The 21,395-nt window shown below is 43.4% G+C and overlaps 1 protein-coding gene across 2 annotated transcripts; it reads left to right on the forward strand.

The window, feature by feature from the left end:
• The first annotated feature begins 96 nt into the window (after positions 1–96).
• Positions 97–20,265, forward strand: scn4aa (sodium channel, voltage-gated, type IV, alpha, a). Of its 2 annotated transcripts, none has more exons than XM_041029166.1 (26): positions 97–374; positions 6,116–6,419; positions 6,723–6,841; positions 6,942–7,031; positions 7,119–7,247; positions 7,375–7,466; positions 7,568–7,870; positions 7,961–8,024; positions 8,126–8,267; positions 8,399–8,596; positions 8,700–8,870; positions 8,956–9,085; positions 9,696–9,934; positions 10,040–10,213; positions 10,316–10,672; positions 12,278–12,802; positions 13,567–13,699; positions 13,812–13,966; positions 14,083–14,256; positions 14,379–14,501; positions 14,761–15,042; positions 15,126–15,179; positions 15,924–16,061; positions 16,179–16,283; positions 16,573–16,843; positions 16,961–20,265. In XM_041029166.1, the coding sequence occupies exons 2-26, from the start codon at positions 6,165–6,167 to the stop codon at positions 18,259–18,261; spliced, it is 5,724 nt and encodes a 1,907-aa protein (XP_040885100.1). In that variant the 5' UTR covers positions 97–374; positions 6,116–6,164; the 3' UTR covers positions 18,262–20,265. The 2 variants fall into 2 exon arrangements, with proteins under 2 accessions (XP_040885100.1, XP_040885101.1); XM_041029167.1 differs by lacking the exon at positions 97–374 and adding an exon at positions 1,306–1,472.
• The last annotated feature ends 1,130 nt before the right edge of the window (positions 20,266–21,395 follow it).

Genomic DNA, 21,395 nt, shown 5'->3' on the forward strand with positions numbered 1-21,395 from the left:
GGTGGCTGCAGCAGGAATATCCCCCCCGGACGTTTCATCTGCGCTGTACACTGATTGGCTTTAGTTTGCGAGGAGAAAGTCGAAAATGCGCTTGACCGACGGAAACGCGTGCAGGAGCGACCAGCTGTGTGGGAACGGGAAGCGGTTCCGCTGCCGTGTCAAGTGTCAAAGGTCTGATCTGATCCTACCTGGAGCAACTCCTCCGGTTTCACTGCAGGGCACCACACTGCGTCAGCAACAGCTGCCCTGCAGCCCCGCGCTGGCTGCCAGAAGGGGAGAATTACGTCCTTAGTGTAAGGCTTGACGGAGGACTTGATTTTTTTTTTTTTTCGAGTTTCTTGGATTCGGTGGAATTATCTGCTTTACCGTGCCAGGTAACCCGCCACCTGCCTTCTGTTTGTCTTCCGTGAGTAGCCGAGTCCTGCATGAACCTCGGAGCAGAAAAGTTTGATGTCAGGCTGCAGGTTGAAGAGTTTTACTTGCAAGTTCAAAATGGCTCTGATGATAATTTAAGTTTTGGTGCCATTCCATGTCTTCACTGAGTTTTGTTTAATGTGCTTCCATCTCTTCTGCATCGCTCTGATTTTAGATTAAAGTTAGGCGGCTTTGTGTCATGGTTTGATTTTCCCTCTCATTTCGACTGTGGTGAAACGTACTTGCCAAGTTTTCTATCGTGTAATGGAAAACCCTTTGGCTGTTGTCTGTTAGAGAACACTTTCCATTTGAAAGGTAGAACATTATTGTACAAGATAAATGAAGCAAGTTATTGTTGTTTTTTTTCGGCAGCCAGAATAAGTGTTGCACTGCCCAAGGAATGAAATGTAAATACGTCTTTTAATATGAGCGCCTTTGTTCTAATAATAAACACGGACCTGTAATTGAGCTTGGGTCAAATATGGAATTGGTAGCTTTATGGCGTCTGAGCAGTGTTTTTAAATGTCTGTGTTGTGAAGGTGCACACACACTCAGTTCTCAACTAGTGTTTTACTTCACCGCTGCAGTATCTACAGTATTAGAGGCAAAACTGCGCATGAGCATCATAGCCCATGGCTTCACCTGCCAGGTGAATATCTCCCTCGAGGCACATGGCTGTAATGTCCAGTGTGGACACTCTGCAACCTTCTCGATCCGCACCATGCCTCCTCCCTCAGGGACAAAGTTTTATTTTTAGCCCATGTCTTCATGGCAGATGGGCAAGATACTGTGATGCTGTGGATGCTCATACCCCACCATTTCTCTGCCGTTAATCCATGTTGCCCAAATCAGAGGCGTGGGGCTATGGAGACAGACTGGCTCCATGCAGGCAAAGCAGATCTCTGGACACAGGGGAAGACGTGGAGAGTGGTGTTCATATTAGATCCTGTCAGCAGTGCACCTGCAAACCTTATGTTACAAGTGCGGCTCCTACAGTAGGGCCAATGCAGATTTCAACATGGATGGGGATCATCAGGTGGTGTTTTTAAGTTCTTAGAGTAAGTTTTATTTGCATATTGCATCATTTGCCTTAAATATCTTTAATTTATTGTTCATGGTGAATCTCCTGTTTGCTGTATTCACCTCTAACATGCTTACCTGTGCCATCTCACGTGTGGTAGACGGCATAAAATATATGTTTATATAGCTTTCCACATGCATAATGTGTAAAGATGTATCTGTGGTCTTCCTCTGCCTGAGTGTGTTTGTGTGTCTCGCATCACATGTTCTTGGACGCAGAAGGTGTCGGTTTTGAGTTTCTTTCACCAACTGAGCCCATGTGACTGCTTGGCTGGGCCTCTGTATTTTCCAGAGTATTCAAAAGGTGAAATAAGGTTAAAGATGAGTAAACTTTTTCTCTCCAAATTTACTGCCTCGTTTGTTCAGTTCCCCAACTCTGTATAATTGTGCTTGAAGTACAGTTTTGTTGTTTCCCCGTGGGAATATTGTGACAGAAATAATCCTTTTTTTGGTTAATGTTTTTTTTTTAACTAGATGGTATGAACACAAGCAGTTCCTTCATGGATGTCTCTGTTTTTTTATGGACTTGATTAATGTCGTGAATATGATAATAGCTCCTCTGGTCCCTCAAAAGCTGGATAGAATATTCTCCATATCACCTCCACATGTAATCTACTCAGATTTCTGTGCAGTGAGTGCAAAGGCCAAATGGGTCAGTTTGAGAAGGCAGAAATCTGTTTGGAAAGCTGTATTACAATATTTCAAAGAACGACATTATTCCTGGTGACTCAGAAAGGTTCATCTTGCATTTATGGTTTGATTCAAAACATCTTAAGTTATTTTAATAGCCATTTACTAGTTTAGATTCATGACAATGCAAATATTTATTAGTGCCCTGAAGGCTCATATTCTGGTAGAAACATTATATCATCATGCTGTCATGATCAAGGAAACCAAGATGGATGTGGTGAAACATTTGCTTGGCCTCGATCACCCACACACACGTTGTTTGGCTGCATCCTCCAATAACAGTCTGGATTTATAAATCAGTAGACGTATATGTCTCTGTTAGCCATCTGGCTGCACTAGGGAGATTATGCTAGGTCTTCACAGCTCTTCGGTATGCAGCGACAGAAACATACCGTGAATGACAGCAGCTGTCCTCTTAGCAGCAACATAATGCATGTGGCGATATAGTGCAACTAAGTCCCCTGTGCACACATCTGAAAAAGACATCAAAATAAGAGTCAAAGACTCCGAGGGCTTGACCCTGAGTAGTTACTGAGGCCATGAACATGCTGATCATGTTCAGTCCAGTTTCACTGAGCACGCAGCTACAATGTTCAAGTGCAAAATGTGTCTGGTGGCAACATACAATGACACCTTAGGAAGCAGCAACAGGTGGAAAGGTCTGTTTTAATGTGGCTCCCTATAGGGTTTGAAATACAAGGTTAACTGGTGGGTGACAGGGTGTTGAAGCAAGCTGGGAGAGAGCAAACCACAGTGCTGCGATTTGACCCCGTGAGAAAACAGGGGGAACAGGAGCACAGCAAATGTCAAAGGACGTGTGGATAAAAGCCCTTGTTTGCTCTGTAGATCTGTCGTTTACAACTTAGCCACATTCCAGGAGCGGTAAGGGCTGTATAATGATGGGACGCGGCCACTCCCGGCATCCTCAGGGCACCAAAGTTAAGCCAATAAGTCATCAAAACTGATTAAAATAATAACTTGTTCTCTGTTACAGCTGTAGTACAGGACAAGATTGAAGTGGTGTCCACCATAGAGGAAGGTTTCTGCTCATTTCCAAGTGAACAAGGGAGAGTTCTCAATATTTTTCATACCACTATGCAAACATCTAATTGCTACTCTTATGCAATTTGAACGCTTTAGGCTCGAGACCCTGAAATCTAGTGAACTAAACGTCTTTGCTGTTTATGAGAGGAGAGCACAACCTCTCTGAACTTGCGCTGCCCTTGTGACAAAAGCCAAAAGCTAGTTCGTTAGTTTCCGGAGGTGAATATTGGCATTCGCATTCCACGGCCGGCTAGTGTAACGAAGAGGTGTCTACATTACCAGGCCTATATCCTCAGCCGGAATGTCACAGGTCACATGGCCTTCACTGACATGCAAGGTGATATATATATTACTGTCGGGGAAGGCCTCTGAAATCTAACATTCCCTCCCTCTTCCTCAGTTTGCCACCTGTCTACAGCGAGACTGAACGAGCGAAGGTGACTGTCTTCAGCTGGACTCTTAAAATCAAACCAGTAGTGGAGTGGAGATTTACTCAAGAACTTATGTAAAATTCTGAGGCGCTTGAGTTTATCCGTTACTTTAGACCCCACATACTCAATAGGTGGACCTGCATCAGCCAAAAGGCTTTAAACAGAATTTTGATGCTACCTGATCTGGACTGCGTGCGAGTAACACAATGCAATCACATCACCGTGCTTGTCATTTTAATGCATTTAATCACTGATGCTCACACACTGATGCATCAGTTTTAACTTCATAACGTCATATACAGTAATTTATCATCCAAGTACTTTTACTTCTTACACCTAAAGTATAGCTTTTGCTCTTAAACTCAGAAATTCACACAAAACTTTTCAATTTTCATGACGATTTCATGATGAGTCTAAGGGTGATATACATAATCTATTTTGACTGATACCAAATATCCCGGTCTTGCTTGTACACTTGACTCTTTCATGCGGAGGCGCTGATAAATGTAGCTACAAAACTCAACGTGGTGCCAAAACGTATTATTTACCTAACTGAAGCGGGAGACAAGGCAACAGCCTCTTCGGGAGGACTGTTTTGAGATTGGCAGGCTTTCAAATGAGGGACCAAGCTTTTTTAAAAAGGGACATTTGATGGCTTCAGCAGCAACAGTTTGATGTAATGCAATCAGGAAATGTTCCCCATAAGCCACAGAGAAACACATCCATTCTCAGGATGTGTATTTTAAGGTTGGCTCACGGTCGAGGGCAGCGGGGCCCACGGCTCCCAGAATGGGGGTTTTGAAATGGGATGATGTGGGGGGGAAACTAGGTCTTGAAGGGGAGTGTGAAGAGAGTAGCTGGAAGGTGTAGCACTGCACAGGTTGTCTTGTGATTGAATGACGCTGAGAAACTGTTGATATTGGTAATAAATCTTGCTCGTCTAAAGGAAATACTGACCCATGTAGCTCATAATTTCAGGAGAACAGAGAGATGGTGTCTGGTGTGTGTTTGAGTGATTAGGGATGTCAGCTTTGACGAGTGATAGGATTCAGATGGAATGATTGAAGCCTGCGTTGTATGAAAGAGGGACTTAGAGCCTTGAGTGTCATATAGCAGGATGGTGGGGGGTTGTAAAGTGCTGGTAAGGGTGCAGAGGCGGAAGCTTAGTGTGTTTGGGGCCCCATGTAAAATAGAAGGTAGTAGAGAGAGGAGTCAGCTCGGTAAGATAAGTTGGCATGCTGTCCTGTTTATCGGAGGGATGTGAGGCGCAGAGCAAAGGCTCAGCCAGGAAGGAATGAGCAGAGTCATCGGGCTTCTGTAACACGACGCTCCGCCTTGATTGCCTGTAGCAGCTGGGCGGCCACCGTATCTGTGCGAGCGTGTGCGTCTCTCCGTATGTGTGTGAATGCATCATTTTCTGTTCAAGCGAGGCGGTTTGAGTGGGTATTACCCTCCATTAACATGTGTGATCAGTGGCTATCACTGTCACTGTCCCCCCCATCGTGCTGATAGCTCACAGTCTGCCTCAGTGTGTTCACATGTGTGAACTTAAGAACACTTCTCTTTTTACAGTGTGTTGCCAGGTTGCCTGTGTGTCTTGGCGATGAATGCTGTGCCTGTATTCTCTGTTGTAGTTTCACAAAACATGGACATTAACGTTTACTTTAACTGATATTACTGTGAGTGATGACAGCCAAAATTTAGTTTTGCAGAATTTGCAGTAATAGCTTCAGTTTTATATTGGAGGGTCCATCCTTAGTTAATTCTACACAAAAGTTGGAAAATGTTCTTCGTTATTTTGTCTGTGATGGCAGCAGCTCTCAACTCCAGAAGAAACCAAGTGATGTTGACTGGTTGCTAAACACATCAAAGGATGTAAGCAAATGCCACTTGGACCCGACGTGGAGCGTCTGCTAAGCTAATAAGTAATATGATGTACACATGTAATGTCACGGTCTCTTTAGAGCGGTGGGAAAGTCCAAGTCTAGTCATTTTGTTACCGTCCTGACACTTTAAAGTGCTCGTGGTCATGGGGGTGAAGGGTCGGAGACACAGGGCACAGGGTGGAGTGCAGGAACGAGTATGGGTGAGGGGTTTGGACATAGATCAAAGCAACTAAGACCTATGATGGATACCAAAGCTCGGGCACACAGGTTTCAAATGTGTGTTTCCTATAGCTCATTGGTATCTTCTGATGTTTTGACTAACAGTCAGTTTCAATCGCATAAGACAAAAAAAGTAAATATTCTCTCTTCAGAAGCTGCAGCCAGTGACTGACAGAAAAAAATGGTGATGATTGATTATCAAAATGGTTTCCAATTAATTTTCTTTTGCACTTCTTTTGACTGATAAATTAATTGTCAGTTAGTTAATTGCATTCTATTGCCGAATGCACCTCACAGCTGTGGTTGCTCACACATTATGTTTCCTGTATTTGCTGATTGTTCTCCCTCCAGCTTCCTCTAGGGAAACCCTGGTGAGGCGGTATCCCTTCGCGATGCGAAGATGGCGACCCTGCTCCCTCCCCCAGGCACCAGTGCGTTCCGCCCCTTCACCAATGAATCACTGGTGGAGATCGAGAGGCTCAAGGCGGAAAGAAAAAAGGCCGCAGAAGTAGAGGGCCACGAGGAGGAGGAGCCGTCAGCCCCAAACGCTGACCTGGAGGCGGGGAAGAGCCTGCCCATGATCTATGGAGACCCTCCGCCCGAACTGCTCAACACACCTCTGGAGGACCTGGACCCCTTTTACAAAGCACAGAAAGTCAGTCTAAGATCATCTGAGCTCTGCTGAAACACACAGCCACAGTGCACACTTAGTGTTTAATGAGCTGGACTCTGGCCTTACATGACTTTAAAACATGACAGGATGAATTACTCGACATAAATTTTTGTTATTACAGCTGCATACGGTATCCCTTACGCAATGTATACTATTTCATTGATGGTATGCATATGTTACGGTTAAATGTTAAGATATTATTTCAAGATTGTCATCACTAAATATTTATTGAAGCGTTATTTTTGGACTCCTTGCATTTATACAGATAATCCTTGTGTTTTTCAGACATTCATTGTGATCAGCAAAGGAAACACAATCTACAGGTTCAACGCTGAACCAGCTTGCTACATTCTGAGCCCCTTTAGCTTGGTTAGGAGAGGAGCCATCAAAATTCTCATACATTCATATCCTTTGAACTATTGTTACCTGAGCTTTTGAATGATATGCCGGGATGTCTGCTTCTACACAGCATGTCCAATGTATTTTCCCTTAATCCTGAATTAAATTATTTAGCATGTTCATCATGATCACTATTCTGTCGAATTGTGTATTCATGACGATGAGCAACCCACCAGCGTGGAGTAAAACGGTTGAGTGAGTGCTTCTTTTGGTCTTCCATAATTTGTGTGTTATATTTCATACTCCTTTAACTAACCCATGTTTTGTTTAACCTCTTTCCAGGTATGTTTTTACTGGTATTTATACCTTTGAGGCAACGGTCAAAGTGTTGTCCAGAGGTTTCTGCGTTGGATCTTTTACATTCCTTCGAGATCCATGGAATTGGCTGGATTTCATGGTGATCAGCATGGCGTAAGTGTCTGAGCGCACTGTTATCCAACCATGAGGTCACATTCAATAAATTTTTAGTGGATAAATTGCTTGTGTTGGGTTTAATGTGGCTGTTGGCTTTGATTAACTGTTTTATGTCTTTCCACAGATACATCACTGAGTTTGTTGACCTTGGCAATGTGTCGGCCCTCAGGACATTTCGTGTACTTCGAGCCCTTAAAACAATTACTGTGATTCCTGGTATTTTTAACATTTAACATATATCCATAGTTTTGTTGTTGCAGAGCTGGATGACATTCACTGACATACCACTGACACGCATATTGATGGTATTTTGTCAGGACTGAAAACCATCGTGGGCGCTTTGATCCAGTCAGTGAAGAAAATGGTGGACGTCATGATTCTGACCGTCTTTGCTCTCGCGGTTTTCGCCCTCGTCGGCCTCCAGCTGTTCATGGGAAATCTGCGTCACAAATGTGTGCGATGGCCCATTGACACAAACGAAACGTCGTTTGAATTTTATAACACCACATCAGCATTCAACGACACTGTGTCCTTCAACAACACCATGGCGACCATGGGCGTCAATAGGACAACATATTCCAACAGTACCTTCAATTTCATGGAATATATTGAAAACGCAGGTATGTTTACCAAGTATTATTTCTCTTATTTAAGATGATTTTGTCCACGCTGGAGTAAATCTCACTTTCTTTTCTCGTTGTGGATTACAGAGAATCACTATTATTTGGAAGGCAGCCTAGATGCACTACTTTGTGGAAACAGCTCTGATGCTGGGTATGTGTTATCCACACTGACCACCGTCAGTCGGTCTGGTCTGGTCATCATTCAGAGATGTTTGTTGCATAACCACACTGACTCTTCTTCCCTGTCGATAGAAAGTGCCCTGAAGGATTCACATGCATGAAGGCTGGGAGGAATCCCAACTTTGGCTACACCAGCTTTGACTCTTTTGGCTGGGCCTTCCTGGCCCTCTTCAGACTCATGACCCAGGACTACTGGGAGAACCTTTTCCAACTGGTTAGCACTTCTTTCGTGTTGCTGCAAACAGACTTATGACCTCTAAGTTGGAAGTTTTTCATTTCAGAGTTAAAGTTATGAAAAGAAACTTGTCCTTAGTTCTCGTAGCTTCTTTTTTGCTCCAAACACAGGTCCTGCGGGCGGCTGGTAAGACGTACATGCTGTTTTTTGTGGTGATTATCTTTCTGGGCTCCTTCTACCTCATCAACCTCATCCTGGCTGTGGTAGCCATGGCTTACGATGAGCAGAATCAGGCGACTCAGAGAGAGGCCATAGAGAAAGAGGAGGAGTTCCAGCGTCTACTAGAGCAACTCAAGAATCAAGAACAGGTAACGATCAGAAGTAGTAAGGTTACAGTCAGCTGTCTAAATGAATCAGTTTCACCTTTTAAATTATACTGTTTGCAATAAAACTGAATCTTTTACCCAACAGGCTCACATTCTTGGGAGCCGTGCCACTCTAACCAGTAAGAAGTCGCTCAGTCATCGCACGTTGTCTGAGTTGGCAGATGATGAACAGAGTCTCGATCGTGATGAAATTGTCAAGGATTGTAATGGGAGAGTCGTCCCCCATCTGATCGTCCGAGCACCCACCATGAATGAGGTTAGTCCGATTAGTGAGAGTCCTTCATGAGCTTGCAACTTCCACATTTTTATGTAAGTTGAAAGTTTGTCAACATATTTTACAGTCTGCTGTAGATTATGAACGCAGGGAGGCGTCACTTGGCTCTGTGCACAGCATGCTCCATGTGGATGAACCAGGCCTGACGCAGAGATCTGCTAGTGCTTTGACTGTGCTCACTGCAGCTGCTATGGAAGGTACAGTACAGTGCCAAAGACGACGGAAACCTCACACTGATAATGTACCGGCAGCCGTCATACAGAATCCCTAGACGCAGAATTTACTCATGAATATTTTCAAGCTTTGATTAGAAATAGAAATAAGCAGGGACACTACACCGTCATGCCTATTTCAGGGTACTGTTTTAATGCTAAGTGGCAGGGTGGACGTATCTAGAAGTGTCAAGTGCCTTCAGGGAATGAAGAAATACACAAGGCTTAGTTGCAGGTTCATAGAGGCAGTGCTCTAATGTGAAGTCTAATTGCCTAGATTATCAAGCAGTTGTTAACATTATACACTTATTTATCCAAGGCTAATACAGTAGCATTGTCTAGAGCTCGCCACAGTCAGGCTAATCACATTGTTTGCAGGAGAAATCCCTGTCAGCATTCAGTGTCACGCCCTCACGGTGTTAAGCTTCGGCTATTTCAGCTCAACTATGGCCTGCCACAGCAAGAATTATAATACCACCCAGACTTAGACTCTGTTAGCTGTACCCGTATTATCACTTAAAGATAAATCCTATGTTTTGATAAAACTGACAGCAGACTACCTAATTATTTTTCCTCTCGGTCTGTCTTTCTCTAGAGTTGGAGGAGGCTCAGAGGCCGTGCCCACCCGGCTGGTACAAGTTTGCCGACATGTTCCTGAAGTGGGACTGCTGCGGGCCCTGGGTGGTTTTTAAAAAGTGGGTGCACTTTGTGGTGATGGACCCTTTTGTGGACTTGACCATCACCATCTGCATCGTGCTCAACACCCTCTTCATGGCCATGGAGCACTACCCCATGACCCCGGAATTTGACTACATGCTCTCAGTGGGGAATCTGGTGAATATGTGTTGCATTTAATTTTAAAATTTGTTGCAGAAAGGTTTCAGCATCCCAGACTTGATTTTTGTCAGTTGTTGTAAAAGAAAATCTTCACGTCTTTAGGTTTTCACTGGGATCTTCGCAGCAGAAATGTTCTTCAAGCTCATCGCCATGGATCCCTACTACTACTTTCAAGTTGGCTGGAACATTTTCGACAGCATCATCGTCACTCTCAGTCTAGTGGAGTTGGGGCTGGCGAATGTCCAGGGGCTCTCTGTCCTTAGGTCTTTTCGTCTGGTGAGAAACTAATTAAATTTATTTGCATCCATTTGCCATGGTAACATTACCTCCTTACGTTATTCACTGTCTTTGTTTGTGTATGTCCTGTGTCGGAGACAGCTTCGCGTCTTCAAACTTGCCAAATCCTGGCCCACGCTCAACATGCTGATCAAGATCATCGGTAACTCGGTAGGAGCTTTAGGAAACCTGACTTTGGTGCTGGCCATCATTGTCTTCATCTTCGCTGTGGTGGGCATGCAGCTCTTCGGTAAGAGCTACAAGGACTGCGTGTGCAAGATCTCCTCAGACTGCGAGCTGCCACGCTGGCACATGAACGACTTCTTCCACTCGTTCCTCATCGTGTTCCGGATCCTGTGCGGGGAGTGGATCGAGACCATGTGGGACTGCATGGAGGTGGCCGGAGCTGGGATGTGTTTGGTTGTCTTCATGATGGTCATGGTCATTGGAAATCTTGTGGTAAGTGCAATAATAATATCAAATTATACCAAGTTTGTATTTTTTTCTGCTTTAGTTTACAATAAAAGTAAAATGAAATGAATGATTTATATCTGCATGGTCATTCCTGAACCACACGTGCAATATCCAAACCGAACAGCTGCCACTGCTGTGAAGCTGTAAAGCTGGCAAGCTGTTTTGTAAAATCTTTCTAAATCTAACAGTTATCTTATCATAATGCCAGGAGATTTTGTGGTTTGCATGTCTCAGCAATCTGTTGTTAACCCCCTCAGCTGAGGGATGCTGAGGACAGACAGACACAGCCGGGGGCGAGAACCTAAACACACAAGACACAGCACAACACACGTGGCATGTTCTTGTTGTTTTATGGCACCAAAATGTATTAGAACCTGTGTGACTGAGTTTGCGTGAAGAGGCAGCAGAGTTTGTGATGCTTCGTGAAGAATCCTGAGTGTCTGGAGCACAAAAATACGCACTGTCCCTGACATTTTACCGTGGCCTCACAGAACAAGGCCATGCAGATGATCGCTCTCAGACATCATTTCGGCATCGTATTTAACGACTAGAGCCAAAACCATTTCCTGCAAGGTTATTCATAGAAATGAAAAGGAAGTGGCTCATAGTCAAGTGCTGACAAAAGTATTGCGCTGACCACTCTGTGCCAATGTTATCATGGCTTTTTTGTGTCTCACGCTCCACCCCCAACCCTCCACCCTTACTCCGCTCACAAATACATGCACACTATCTGCACTGACATAAAGGCACATAGTACACTTACACACTTCATGGGAGGGGGATTTCTATTTAAATCAAATGACTTGAGCCACCAAACAGTGGTTTTGACCTTGAGTATGTGCTAAGATCCAGCTCAAGTAAGCATGCGGCCGCTGAGGGAACAAACACAGACAGCTGAGCGAGCAGAGCTCATGTGGCAGCGGGACAGGGTGTTAAGGAAAAGTCATTTGATAGCAGATTGAACCGTAATTGATGAAGAGGTAATCACATTGGGCCATCAGCGCCACAGCACATGGAGCAGACTTTACTTGCATGTTTAGGGACACACTGATTATTTTGCACTAACTATCCTTTCTCTTGAGCCCATTTACGATCAGCAATGCTCCTGAACTTGCAAGATCTCATCGAATTCTTTATTGACTATCAGCATCCTTATTTTTGCAGCATTCCGCTTGCTCTCAAGAACGTTTCTGTATTATTTTAAAGGATACGATCACCTCTGCTGTCGTGTGTGCAGCTCGTCCTTTCCCCTCAGCCCTCTTTACTGATTCGCAGCTCCCACTCTGGAATGAGAGAGATCAGCCCGCCACTGGCCCCTGTAACCATGATCTCCCGCTAAACCTGGGAAATAGGAACCGAGAAATTGACTAACAGGTTTAAGAAACTAAAGATAGCTACATCTGCAATAAGAGGCAGACAACATAATATTTATTAGTGCATCATCACCCGGCCAGTGTGATACATAATGTGTGATTGAGCTAGTCCAGATTTCTGTGTTTATTTATGGTGATTTAATACTTATCCACTGATTAAAGACATAAACTACAGATAACAGATAACAGATATACTCCCTCACGTTTCCTTCCTCAGGTGTTGAACCTCTTCCTGGCTTTGCTGCTCAGCTCGTTCAGTGGAGACAACCTCTCAGCAGGAGACGATGACGGAGAGATGAACAACCTCCAGATTGCCATCGGCAGGATCACACGGGGCATCGACTGGTTCAAAGCGTTCATCATTCGAATGCTCCTGCAGATTCTTCACAAAAAACCCAAGGAGCCTGAGGACGGTCCGATGGACGACGAGGACCCTAAAATGGAGGAAATTGAAATGAACCACATGGATGCCAGTCAGAATTTCAAAATGGCAGATGGGATATCCAATTGTTTAGTTGAAGGTCGTCCTTCTGGATTTATTGTGGATGGAGAGCTCAGTCTCAATGTACCAATCGCCCAGGGAGAGTCAGACTTTGAAAACCTGGATGAGGATGATGAAGATGATGAAGAGGATGCTGATGATGCTGATGATGATCATGCTGATGATGCTGATCATGCTGATGATGCTGATGATGCTAGTGACAAAGAGATTTTAGATGAAAAAAATAACCAACAGAACATAGTAAGAAAAAATCTATTTAAGAAAAGTCTGTCTGTTAGTCTGCCTGTCTGCCTGTCTGTCTGTCTGCCTGTCTGTCTGTCTGTCTGCCTGTCTGTCTGTCTGCCTGTCTGTCTGTCTGTCTGCCTGTCTGTCTGTCTGTCTGTCTGTTAGTCTGCCTGTCTGCCTGTCTGTCTGTCTGTCTGCCTGTCTGTCTGTCTGCCTGTCTGTCTGTCTGTCTGCCTGTCTACCTGTCTGCCTGCCTCCCTGTCTGTCTGTCTGCCTGTCTGTCTGTCTGTCTGCCTGTCTACCGGTCTGCCTGCCTCCCTGTCTGTCTGTCTGCCTGTCTGTCTGTCCGCCTGTCTGTCTGCCTGTCTGTCTGTGGACGCTGGCTTTGCTGCTTGGACGCTCTGTCAACCATCTCATCATGTTAGGAAACTGATATTTGAACGTAAGTGCTCAACTAATGAAGGCAAAATTACAGAGTACTGTGGTTTATTAGAGCTTATATGAAGTCACCAAAGTCCATGTAAAAAAAAAAAAGGCATTCAGTTCATTCTTTCGGGAAGCATGCTGAGAAATGTCAGAGTGAGTAACTCAGACCTACGCATCATTATTTTGTCTCTAAATCTATGAACAAGAGCAACTGTTATTACCACTTAAAATCTTTTATGTGAAGTTGATTACTGTTTATTGGTTCTGCTGAAAATAAATAGAGGAAAATAATCAGTTCTGTATATTATGCACAGTGGCTCTGTAACTCATCTGCTCTTGTGATTCTTGACCAGCTGATGGGTGCTTTGAATGATGGGGAGTCCTCAGTATGCAGCACAGCGGACTATCAGCCACCTGAGCCTGAACCAGAACAAGTGGAGGAAGAAGAGCCAGAGCCAGTGGAGCCAGAGGCCTGCTTCACTGACAGTATGGACAACCTGTAAAACACAATCGCATACCCGTGGCCCGTAAACTTGTCTTCCCGCGGACAGTTATGGAGTTACTGCTTGTCTTCATAGTACCTTTCCTCTCTCCTCAGGCTGCGTGAGGCGCTGGTCATGTCTGACTGTGGACATCACTCAGGGTAAAGGCAAGAAATGGTGGAACCTCCGCAGGACTTGTTTCACTATTGTGGAGCATGACTGGTTTGAAACCTTCATAATCTTCATGATCCTGCTCAGCAGTGGAGCTCTGGTGAGTGCCGTCATCGGTGCAACGCATTTAGAAACGTTGACTGTTTTATTACAGTGTTAAGATACTGTAATACGGCCAGGACATGTATTAAGGTATCCAGTGTCGTCTTTTGGCAGGCATTTGAAGACATACACATAGAAAGACGCCGAACCATCAAAATTATTCTGGAGTTTGCTGACAAAGTTTTCACCTACATCTTTGTCATCGAGATGCTCCTTAAATGGGTGGCATACGGCTTCAAGACCTACTTCACCAACGCCTGGTGTTGGTTAGACTTTTTCATCGTAGATGTGAGTTTTGATGTCTTGTGTCAGTGCTGGCCTGTGTGTGAAACGTTCAACAGAACATGCATACACACCTGTTTTGCATCAGATGACGTCTGTGGTAAGGAAATGCTCTGATCCTGCCGCAGGTTTCCCTGGTTAGTTTAGTTGCCAATTGGCTGGGCTACTCTGACCTTGGACCAATCAAATCCCTCAGAACCCTCAGGGCACTGAGGCCTCTCCGAGCGTTGTCAAGATTTGAAGGGATGAGGGTAAGTTTTTTTTTTGGTTTCTGTTGTCTAGCATTTGAGCAATGTGCATGGCTAACACTGATTTCGAATGTTTAATGCATTCTGGTTTTTCTTATTATGTTTGTTGTACGCATGCTTACACCATGGCTGCTTTAACAGAGCTGACTGAGGTGAGACTACCAGCAATGACCGAGCACGGCATTGACTCATACCAAGTTTGTTATTCATTCATACAAACAAAACACATTCTAATTCTAACAAAGTCCCCTCTGTTGAACAGGTGGTGGTGAACGCTCTCGTGGGGGCGATTCCCTCCATCTTCAACGTGCTTCTGGTGTGTCTGATCTTCTGGCTCATCTTCAGCATCATGGGAGTTAACCTGTTCGCTGGCAAGTTCTACCGCTGCATCAACACCACCACAGAGGAGCTTTTCCCCATCTCTGAGGTCAACAACAGGAGCGACTGCGTGGCCATCCAAGAAGCCACACAGGAGGCTCGCTGGGTCAACGTCAAAGTCAACTATGACAATGTTGGAAAGGGCTACCTGTCCCTGCTTCAAGTGGTGAGGGGTGCTGCTGGGGAAAGAAGCTCGAGTTGTTGTGTGCAAAGAAACACATTTTGAGACAATGTTCTCTGTATTTGTAGGCAACTTTTAAAGGTTGGATGGACATCATGTACGCTGCTGTTGATTCAAGAGAGGTAATTATTTACAGTCGATCCAGTGCTGAAACATTACGTGTACAGTCGCCTTCATCTGGGATTATTCTGGGGTTATTCTTTATTCCTGTAAACTTTGTTTTTGCATTTTTATATCATGACTTAATATTTAGATCAGCATTTGCGAGAACTTATGGCTGTCTGTACAATACTTTCCAAATACCAGCCTCTCTCTCCCATAAGCTTCAAATGTGGATTTACTGTATATTTTCTGTTTTTGAAAATTAAGATTTATTTGACGTAAACAGTTGCATTTAAGATTTAACTCTTTACAACCTCTTCTGTCAGTCTATTAAAATTGAACGCTGCCTGACGCTGATGCCCACATGCAGAGAGAGAAGTTAACAGAGAGTGTGATAGCTCATATGAAAACACAATAAGTTTGTTGAGGACAGTATGTTTACTAAGTACAATTTTTCTGAAGTAACATTTAAAAATCTGCTTTGCTGTCGCTTCATGCTGGATGTTTTCTGTTCCCTTACCAACACCATCCTGAACTTTAGGCTAATTGAATGTATATGTAATATATATGTGTCAGATGGTGATGGTAAAGTGAATCCCCTGTCTCTAGATCGACAAATGCCCTTGGCTAGTATCAAATTCCAGTACAGCCTTTTATCCCATGTCTTCCCCACTCTGTTTCACAACCATCTTTTTTCACATGATGTGAAAGGACTTCTTCCTCTTAAAGCTTTCCTCTTGATTTAAATGTTTTGTTCTTTTTAGGTAGAGGAGCAACCGTCTTATGAGATCAACCTCTACATGTACATGTACTTTGTCATCTTCATCATCTTTGGCTCTTTCTTCACACTTAACCTCTTCATTGGTGTCATTATTGATAATTTCAACCAACAAAAGAGAAAGATAAGTATCACACTTTTTATAAGAACTAGTTTTTCTTCAGGCTTCTTCATTTTAAAGCAAAAGTTGTCACATCATTTAAATACCTATAATAATCTTTGTATTATATCATTTCTGCACTTTGGAGATAAAGACATATTTATGACTGAGGAACAAAAAAAATACTACGATGCCATGAAGAAACTTGGTTCCAAGAAGCCACAGAAGCCGATTCCACGTCCAACAGTAAGTCACTCATTTACCACTGCATGATTATTTCAGATACTGATGGTAATAACTAATAATCTGTGTTGCTGTGTTTGTTAATAATTAGAATCTACATTTGTTTGATGCTGTAAAGTGTGAGCGAGGTAAACTAAAGTGATTACACATCAGCTTGGCATGCGTGGCATGATGATGTCACCGGTGACCCCTGTGCTGACCTTTTCTGCACACTGCTGGTGTGAACAGGCCAAATGACCCTATTGGATTTGTATTTCTCAACCCCTCCCCCCTCTCTCCCTTTGACCTGCAGAACCTAATCCAGGGCATGGTGTTTGACTTCATCAGTCAGCAGTTCTTTGACATCTTCATCATGGTGCTCATCTGCCTCAATATGGTGACCATGATGGTGGAGACGGACAATCAGAGCCCGGAGAAGGAGGATTTTCTCTTTAAAGTAAACGTGGCTTTCATTGTCGTCTTCACCGGAGAGTGTGTTTTGAAGCTCTTCGCCCTGCGACAATACTTCTTCACCAATGGATGGAACATTTTTGATTTTGTAGTGGTCATCTTGTCAATAGCTGGTGGGTACCTCATACACACTGAGCACACTTTTCAGTCACATTGCTTAGACACTGCAAGTAGATACAATAGATGCTCATATACTGTCTCTGATTGTGGTTAATCTCACTTTATTTCAGGTACAATGCTCTCAGACCTAATTGAGAAGTACTTTGTGTCACCAACTCTGTTCAGAGTGATCAGACTGGCCAGAATAGGCAGGATTCTGCGTCTTATTAAAGGAGCTAAGGGCATTCGGACGCTTCTCTTTGCGCTAATGATGTCACTTCCTGCCCTATTCAATATTGGCCTCCTGCTCTTCCTCATTATGTTCATCTTCTCCATTTTTGGCATGTCAAACTTTGCCTATGTCAAAAAGGAGGCTGGAATCGATGACATATTTAACTTTGAGACATTTGGCGGCAGCATTATCTGCTTGTTTGAGATCACGACGTCGGCAGGCTGGGATGGGCTTTTACTTCCAATGCTGAACAGGGAGCCTCCGGACTGTGATCCTGACTTTGAGAACCCCGGCACGGATGTAAAGGGTAACTGTGGCAGCCCGGGTATGGGCATGATGTTCTTCTGCAGCTACATCATCATCTCATTCTTAGTGGTGGTCAACATGTACATCGCCATCATCTTAGAGAACTTCAATGTGGCGCAGGAGGAGAGTGGCGATGCGCTCTGTGAGGAAGACTTTGAGATGTTCAATGAGACTTGGGAGAAGTTTGACTTGGATGGAACTCAGTTCATTGAGTACAGCCAGCTCTCAGATTTTTGTGATGCCTTGCAGGAGCCGCTGAGGGTGGCCAAGCCCAACCGGCTCCGTCTGATTGAAATGGATCTGCCCCTGGTCATCGGGGACAGGATCCACTGCGTGGATGTCTTGATGGCCGTCACACAGATGGTCTTGGGAGACACAGTGGAGATGGCAGCAATGCGGGAGAGCATTGAGGCTAAGTTCATTCTGAACAATCCCACCAATGAATCTTTTGCGCCGATTACCACAACAGTACGCCACAGAGAAGAGCAGAGGGCTGCTGTAGTCATTCAGAGGGCTTACCGCGACCACCTACTGAAGCGCTGCATACGCCACGCCTCTTTCATGCACCGCTCTAAGCGGATTGGTAGAAACGATGAAGGTGAAGAGCCACCAGAAAAAGAGGGGCTGCTTGCACGAAGGCTGGGAGTGCTCTATGGGAGCAATGTGGACCTGGCAGAGGAGATGGAGAAGGCTGCTTTAGAAACTCTAGCAAGCCAAGTGCCTAATTATCCCGAGACATTGTCACATTACCCAGGGGCCCAGTGTGGTCCAGAACCCCCTGAGCCAAACATCATGGTTGTACCCGTAGAAATTACTAATGAGGTTTTATTACGTTCTGCCCCCAACCAACACATCTTGACCCTACAGGCAAACCTGAGAGAGTCAATTGTATAACAAACAGCATCCCACTGTTTTTTTTTGTTTTTGTTTTGTTTTTTACCAGTCAAGGGAGTAGTGTTCGTCAAGTATAACTGACGATGCAGAATTTTCCACATTAAATGAAGAGGTTTCACAGTGCAAATGAATATTTGTTTCAATTCCTGTTTCTTCATGTGACATTTAAGTGTCTTTTTGAAAGTTGAACTGGAGTGCATGGTTTCCTTTTAGAATAACCATAAAGACAAATATAAACTCTCTTAATGCTGAATGAAAAGGATAGATAAATTACTTAAAGTCACCACCACTTTGTAAAATACAAAGAATTTGTCTTTAACAGTTCAGAAACGGTACCCTCTTGTCTGTGCCTGTAATGCTTTTGCTGTAAAGTTGTGGAAATCTAAGAGCACAGTTAGATATAATTTCTCAGTGCAACGATAACAGTTAAAAGTGGCAGTAAATCCTCTTCCTCTGATATGACGTGAATGCAGCACCATTGCAGATTTAATTAGCATGCACACAACACTACTTAATCATGAGAGCCACACTGACATTGTACCATTTCATGGCTAAAATAGTGTATCACCTCATTTATTTTCATTGTTGAAAAAATAAACAGAACAAATTCCTATTCCTGCTTACTTCAAGTCACTTTTATGTGGAATCTCAACCATGTGAGGGCTCTACGTGCTAATTCTTTCAATTACACACTAAGTGATTTTCTATGGTGGAATTAGTTTTGTACATATGTAAATTATTAACGAAAAAATAAAGCTTATCTGCATCAGATTTGTCCCAGTCTACCAATGAAACCCCGATCTCTGTTAGTCATTATTAGTTAACAATAACATGGGCCAGCTAATGCAGTGAACATCTGTCCCTGACTGCCTCGTTCAGAAGGCCCAGTTTATATTGCACTATTTTTATCCCTTCCATGTCAAGTTAGAGCAGTTACTGCTCTAACTTGACTGTACGCAGTCACTGATATATGCATGTCTTATAAATGTTTTGTCTGTTTTTTTTTTTTTTTTTCCCGTCAGATATTCAGTGATATCCAAAACTCAGATCAGTCAAAATTGTTTCCATTTCAGCATTCAGGTTTAAACACCAGCTGTGACTCCGAACTGAAGATGATGTGATGTTTACATTAACACCTTTGCATGACAGAACTGCTAAGCTCCCTCTTCATTTCAACTGTTTTCTGTATTTGTCTATTAAGTAAGAATAACTCTAGCCATAACATAAGGACTTTGGTACTTGCTGTACGTTTTAAATGAAGTTTTGCCTCAGGTTGGATCAAGTGCAGATCTTGCCTTGAAACATAGAATTGGGGTAGTTGAATACATGGCTCTGTAGTTAATAAAAAGTACCCCAGTTTTCAATGTGTAGACAGTAACACCTATTTACATATTTTCATTTGTTGAGAATCTTTATGCAAAAGGGATCTATTCATCTCAAGTCTGTCCTCACACAGAGAGGCTGCTTTACCTGCTGTTGTGTAAGTCTTAATTTAAAATGTCTTACTCTGAAAATATATACATGAATAACATAAGCACTTTTACAGTTTTCTAGTTTGTTTTGTACAATAGACTCTAGAAGATTGTCTCTTCTCTTGTTCATGTGTTCAGCACTGTTTTAACATCAGCCCTGGAGGAAAAACAAAAACCAGGAATGTTTTCCTCTGTGAGGGGTCTCTTTGTCTTATCCTGCTGCCGCAGCATGGCAGTTATTCCTGTCAGAAGTCTGTAATGTGACCTGCAGCAATCCTATTTTACATTGACACACTGCTGCACCACTTAGCTGTAGACTCCCCTGATGGTACAATCGTATTCATAAGACAGTGTCCTCCTTTTGTTTACATTTCTAATGGAGGAAAAACCATATCAGGGGCTTTACTGGTACACCCACAGTCAGTGTTGCCTGTATATAGATTTTTTTCTTTTTTTCCTTCTGTATTGTATATTTATATCATTTTGTTATTGTAAAAAAATTGTAACTATATTGTTAGAATAAAGTACTTGTAGGGAAAACGTAGGCTGTGAGCTTATGTTGTCAGTAGCTGATTTGTGTTTCATGTGAAACCGGTGCACTGAGGCCCCCTGGTGGTCGTGTGATGAACAGGTCTCACAGTTGACTGATAAACTCCCAATTCTGTCACATTTTATTTATTTATTTTCTTTTAAAAAAATCAACAGTGTATTTTTGTGTAAAATGCCAAATCTGTCTGCCTTCCAATAATAACTGTGGCCCTCAGCTCCAAGGCCATACATTCCTATGGAAGTTTTTTGTAAATAGAGAAGTAAATCTTTACAGCAGCTGTAATCAATGTTTTTACAATGGCTGTGTCATGTTACATGTGAAAGGGGTCACTCCTCTGCACATAACTGCAGACAGACATATTTAGAGACCAGCTGGGGAACGTGGTGGTGCATTTAGCAGCTAAATAGCCAGAAATTTCCCTTGGGAGTTGGTGGTGACCATAGTGGAGACCAAAAGCAGAGCTAAAAGAGAGTGATTGTTGGACGCAGGTTTGCCAGCTGGCTAGAAACACGACTCCAAATGAAAGCTAATCATCTAACCAGAATTTTCATGGGGTTTGCTGACAGCAATAACAGTCTTATTCTTTAAAACCTTCACTGACATATTTAATTGCAAAACTGTCTTAGAGCAGGTTCCTTATTTAAAAAGTTTATCCTTCCATCTTCAGCTCTGAGCTCTGCTGATTTCTGCACTATATACCACAGTACACAGTTGGCTCGCCCAACTGATGTTTTTGCATGGCAGTCATCAAATGAAATAAGCGTTGCCTCTTAAAAGAAATACGTAGGTGGGGTGTATGATTAATCTCCATATTTCTGTGATGACACGCTCTGCCTTGCCCTTTACTGATGTAAAGACATGTGGGCTCAGCCATAGAGCTCCTCTGCAAATGTATGTTGGTACTTTCCATTTTTGAGTCCAAGATGACTTTAAATATCTTATCATGTCCATCCAGCATGACCCAAAACAGTAGAAGAAAAGAGCCAGACCATACGGAGCTGGTTTGGGATGAACTACACAGAAGGTGAAAGTGGAGCAAGCCACAGGTGGAACACTTCTGCCACCGTTTTGAGAGTTTCCTGTCAGCATAACATTGTTGCTGGAGACCATTT

The sequence above is a fragment of the Toxotes jaculatrix genome, chromosome 21 (genome assembly GCF_017976425.1).
Source record: "Toxotes jaculatrix isolate fToxJac2 chromosome 21, fToxJac2.pri, whole genome shotgun sequence".
Lineage (NCBI taxonomy): Eukaryota > Metazoa > Chordata > Actinopteri > Toxotidae > Toxotes > Toxotes jaculatrix.

Coding starts and splice junctions, on each gene's coding strand:
- scn4aa (XM_041029166.1), top strand. CDS start 6,165: ATGGCGACCCTGCTCCCTCCCCCAGGCACCAGTGCGTTCCGCCCCTTC. Junction 6,842..6,941: donor ATCAAAATTCTCATACATTC/ATATCCTTTGAA, acceptor ATCCTGAATTAA/ATTATTTAGCATGTTCATCA. Junction 7,032..7,118: donor GCGTGGAGTAAAACGGTTGA/GTGAGTGCTTCT, acceptor ACCTCTTTCCAG/GTATGTTTTTACTGGTATTT.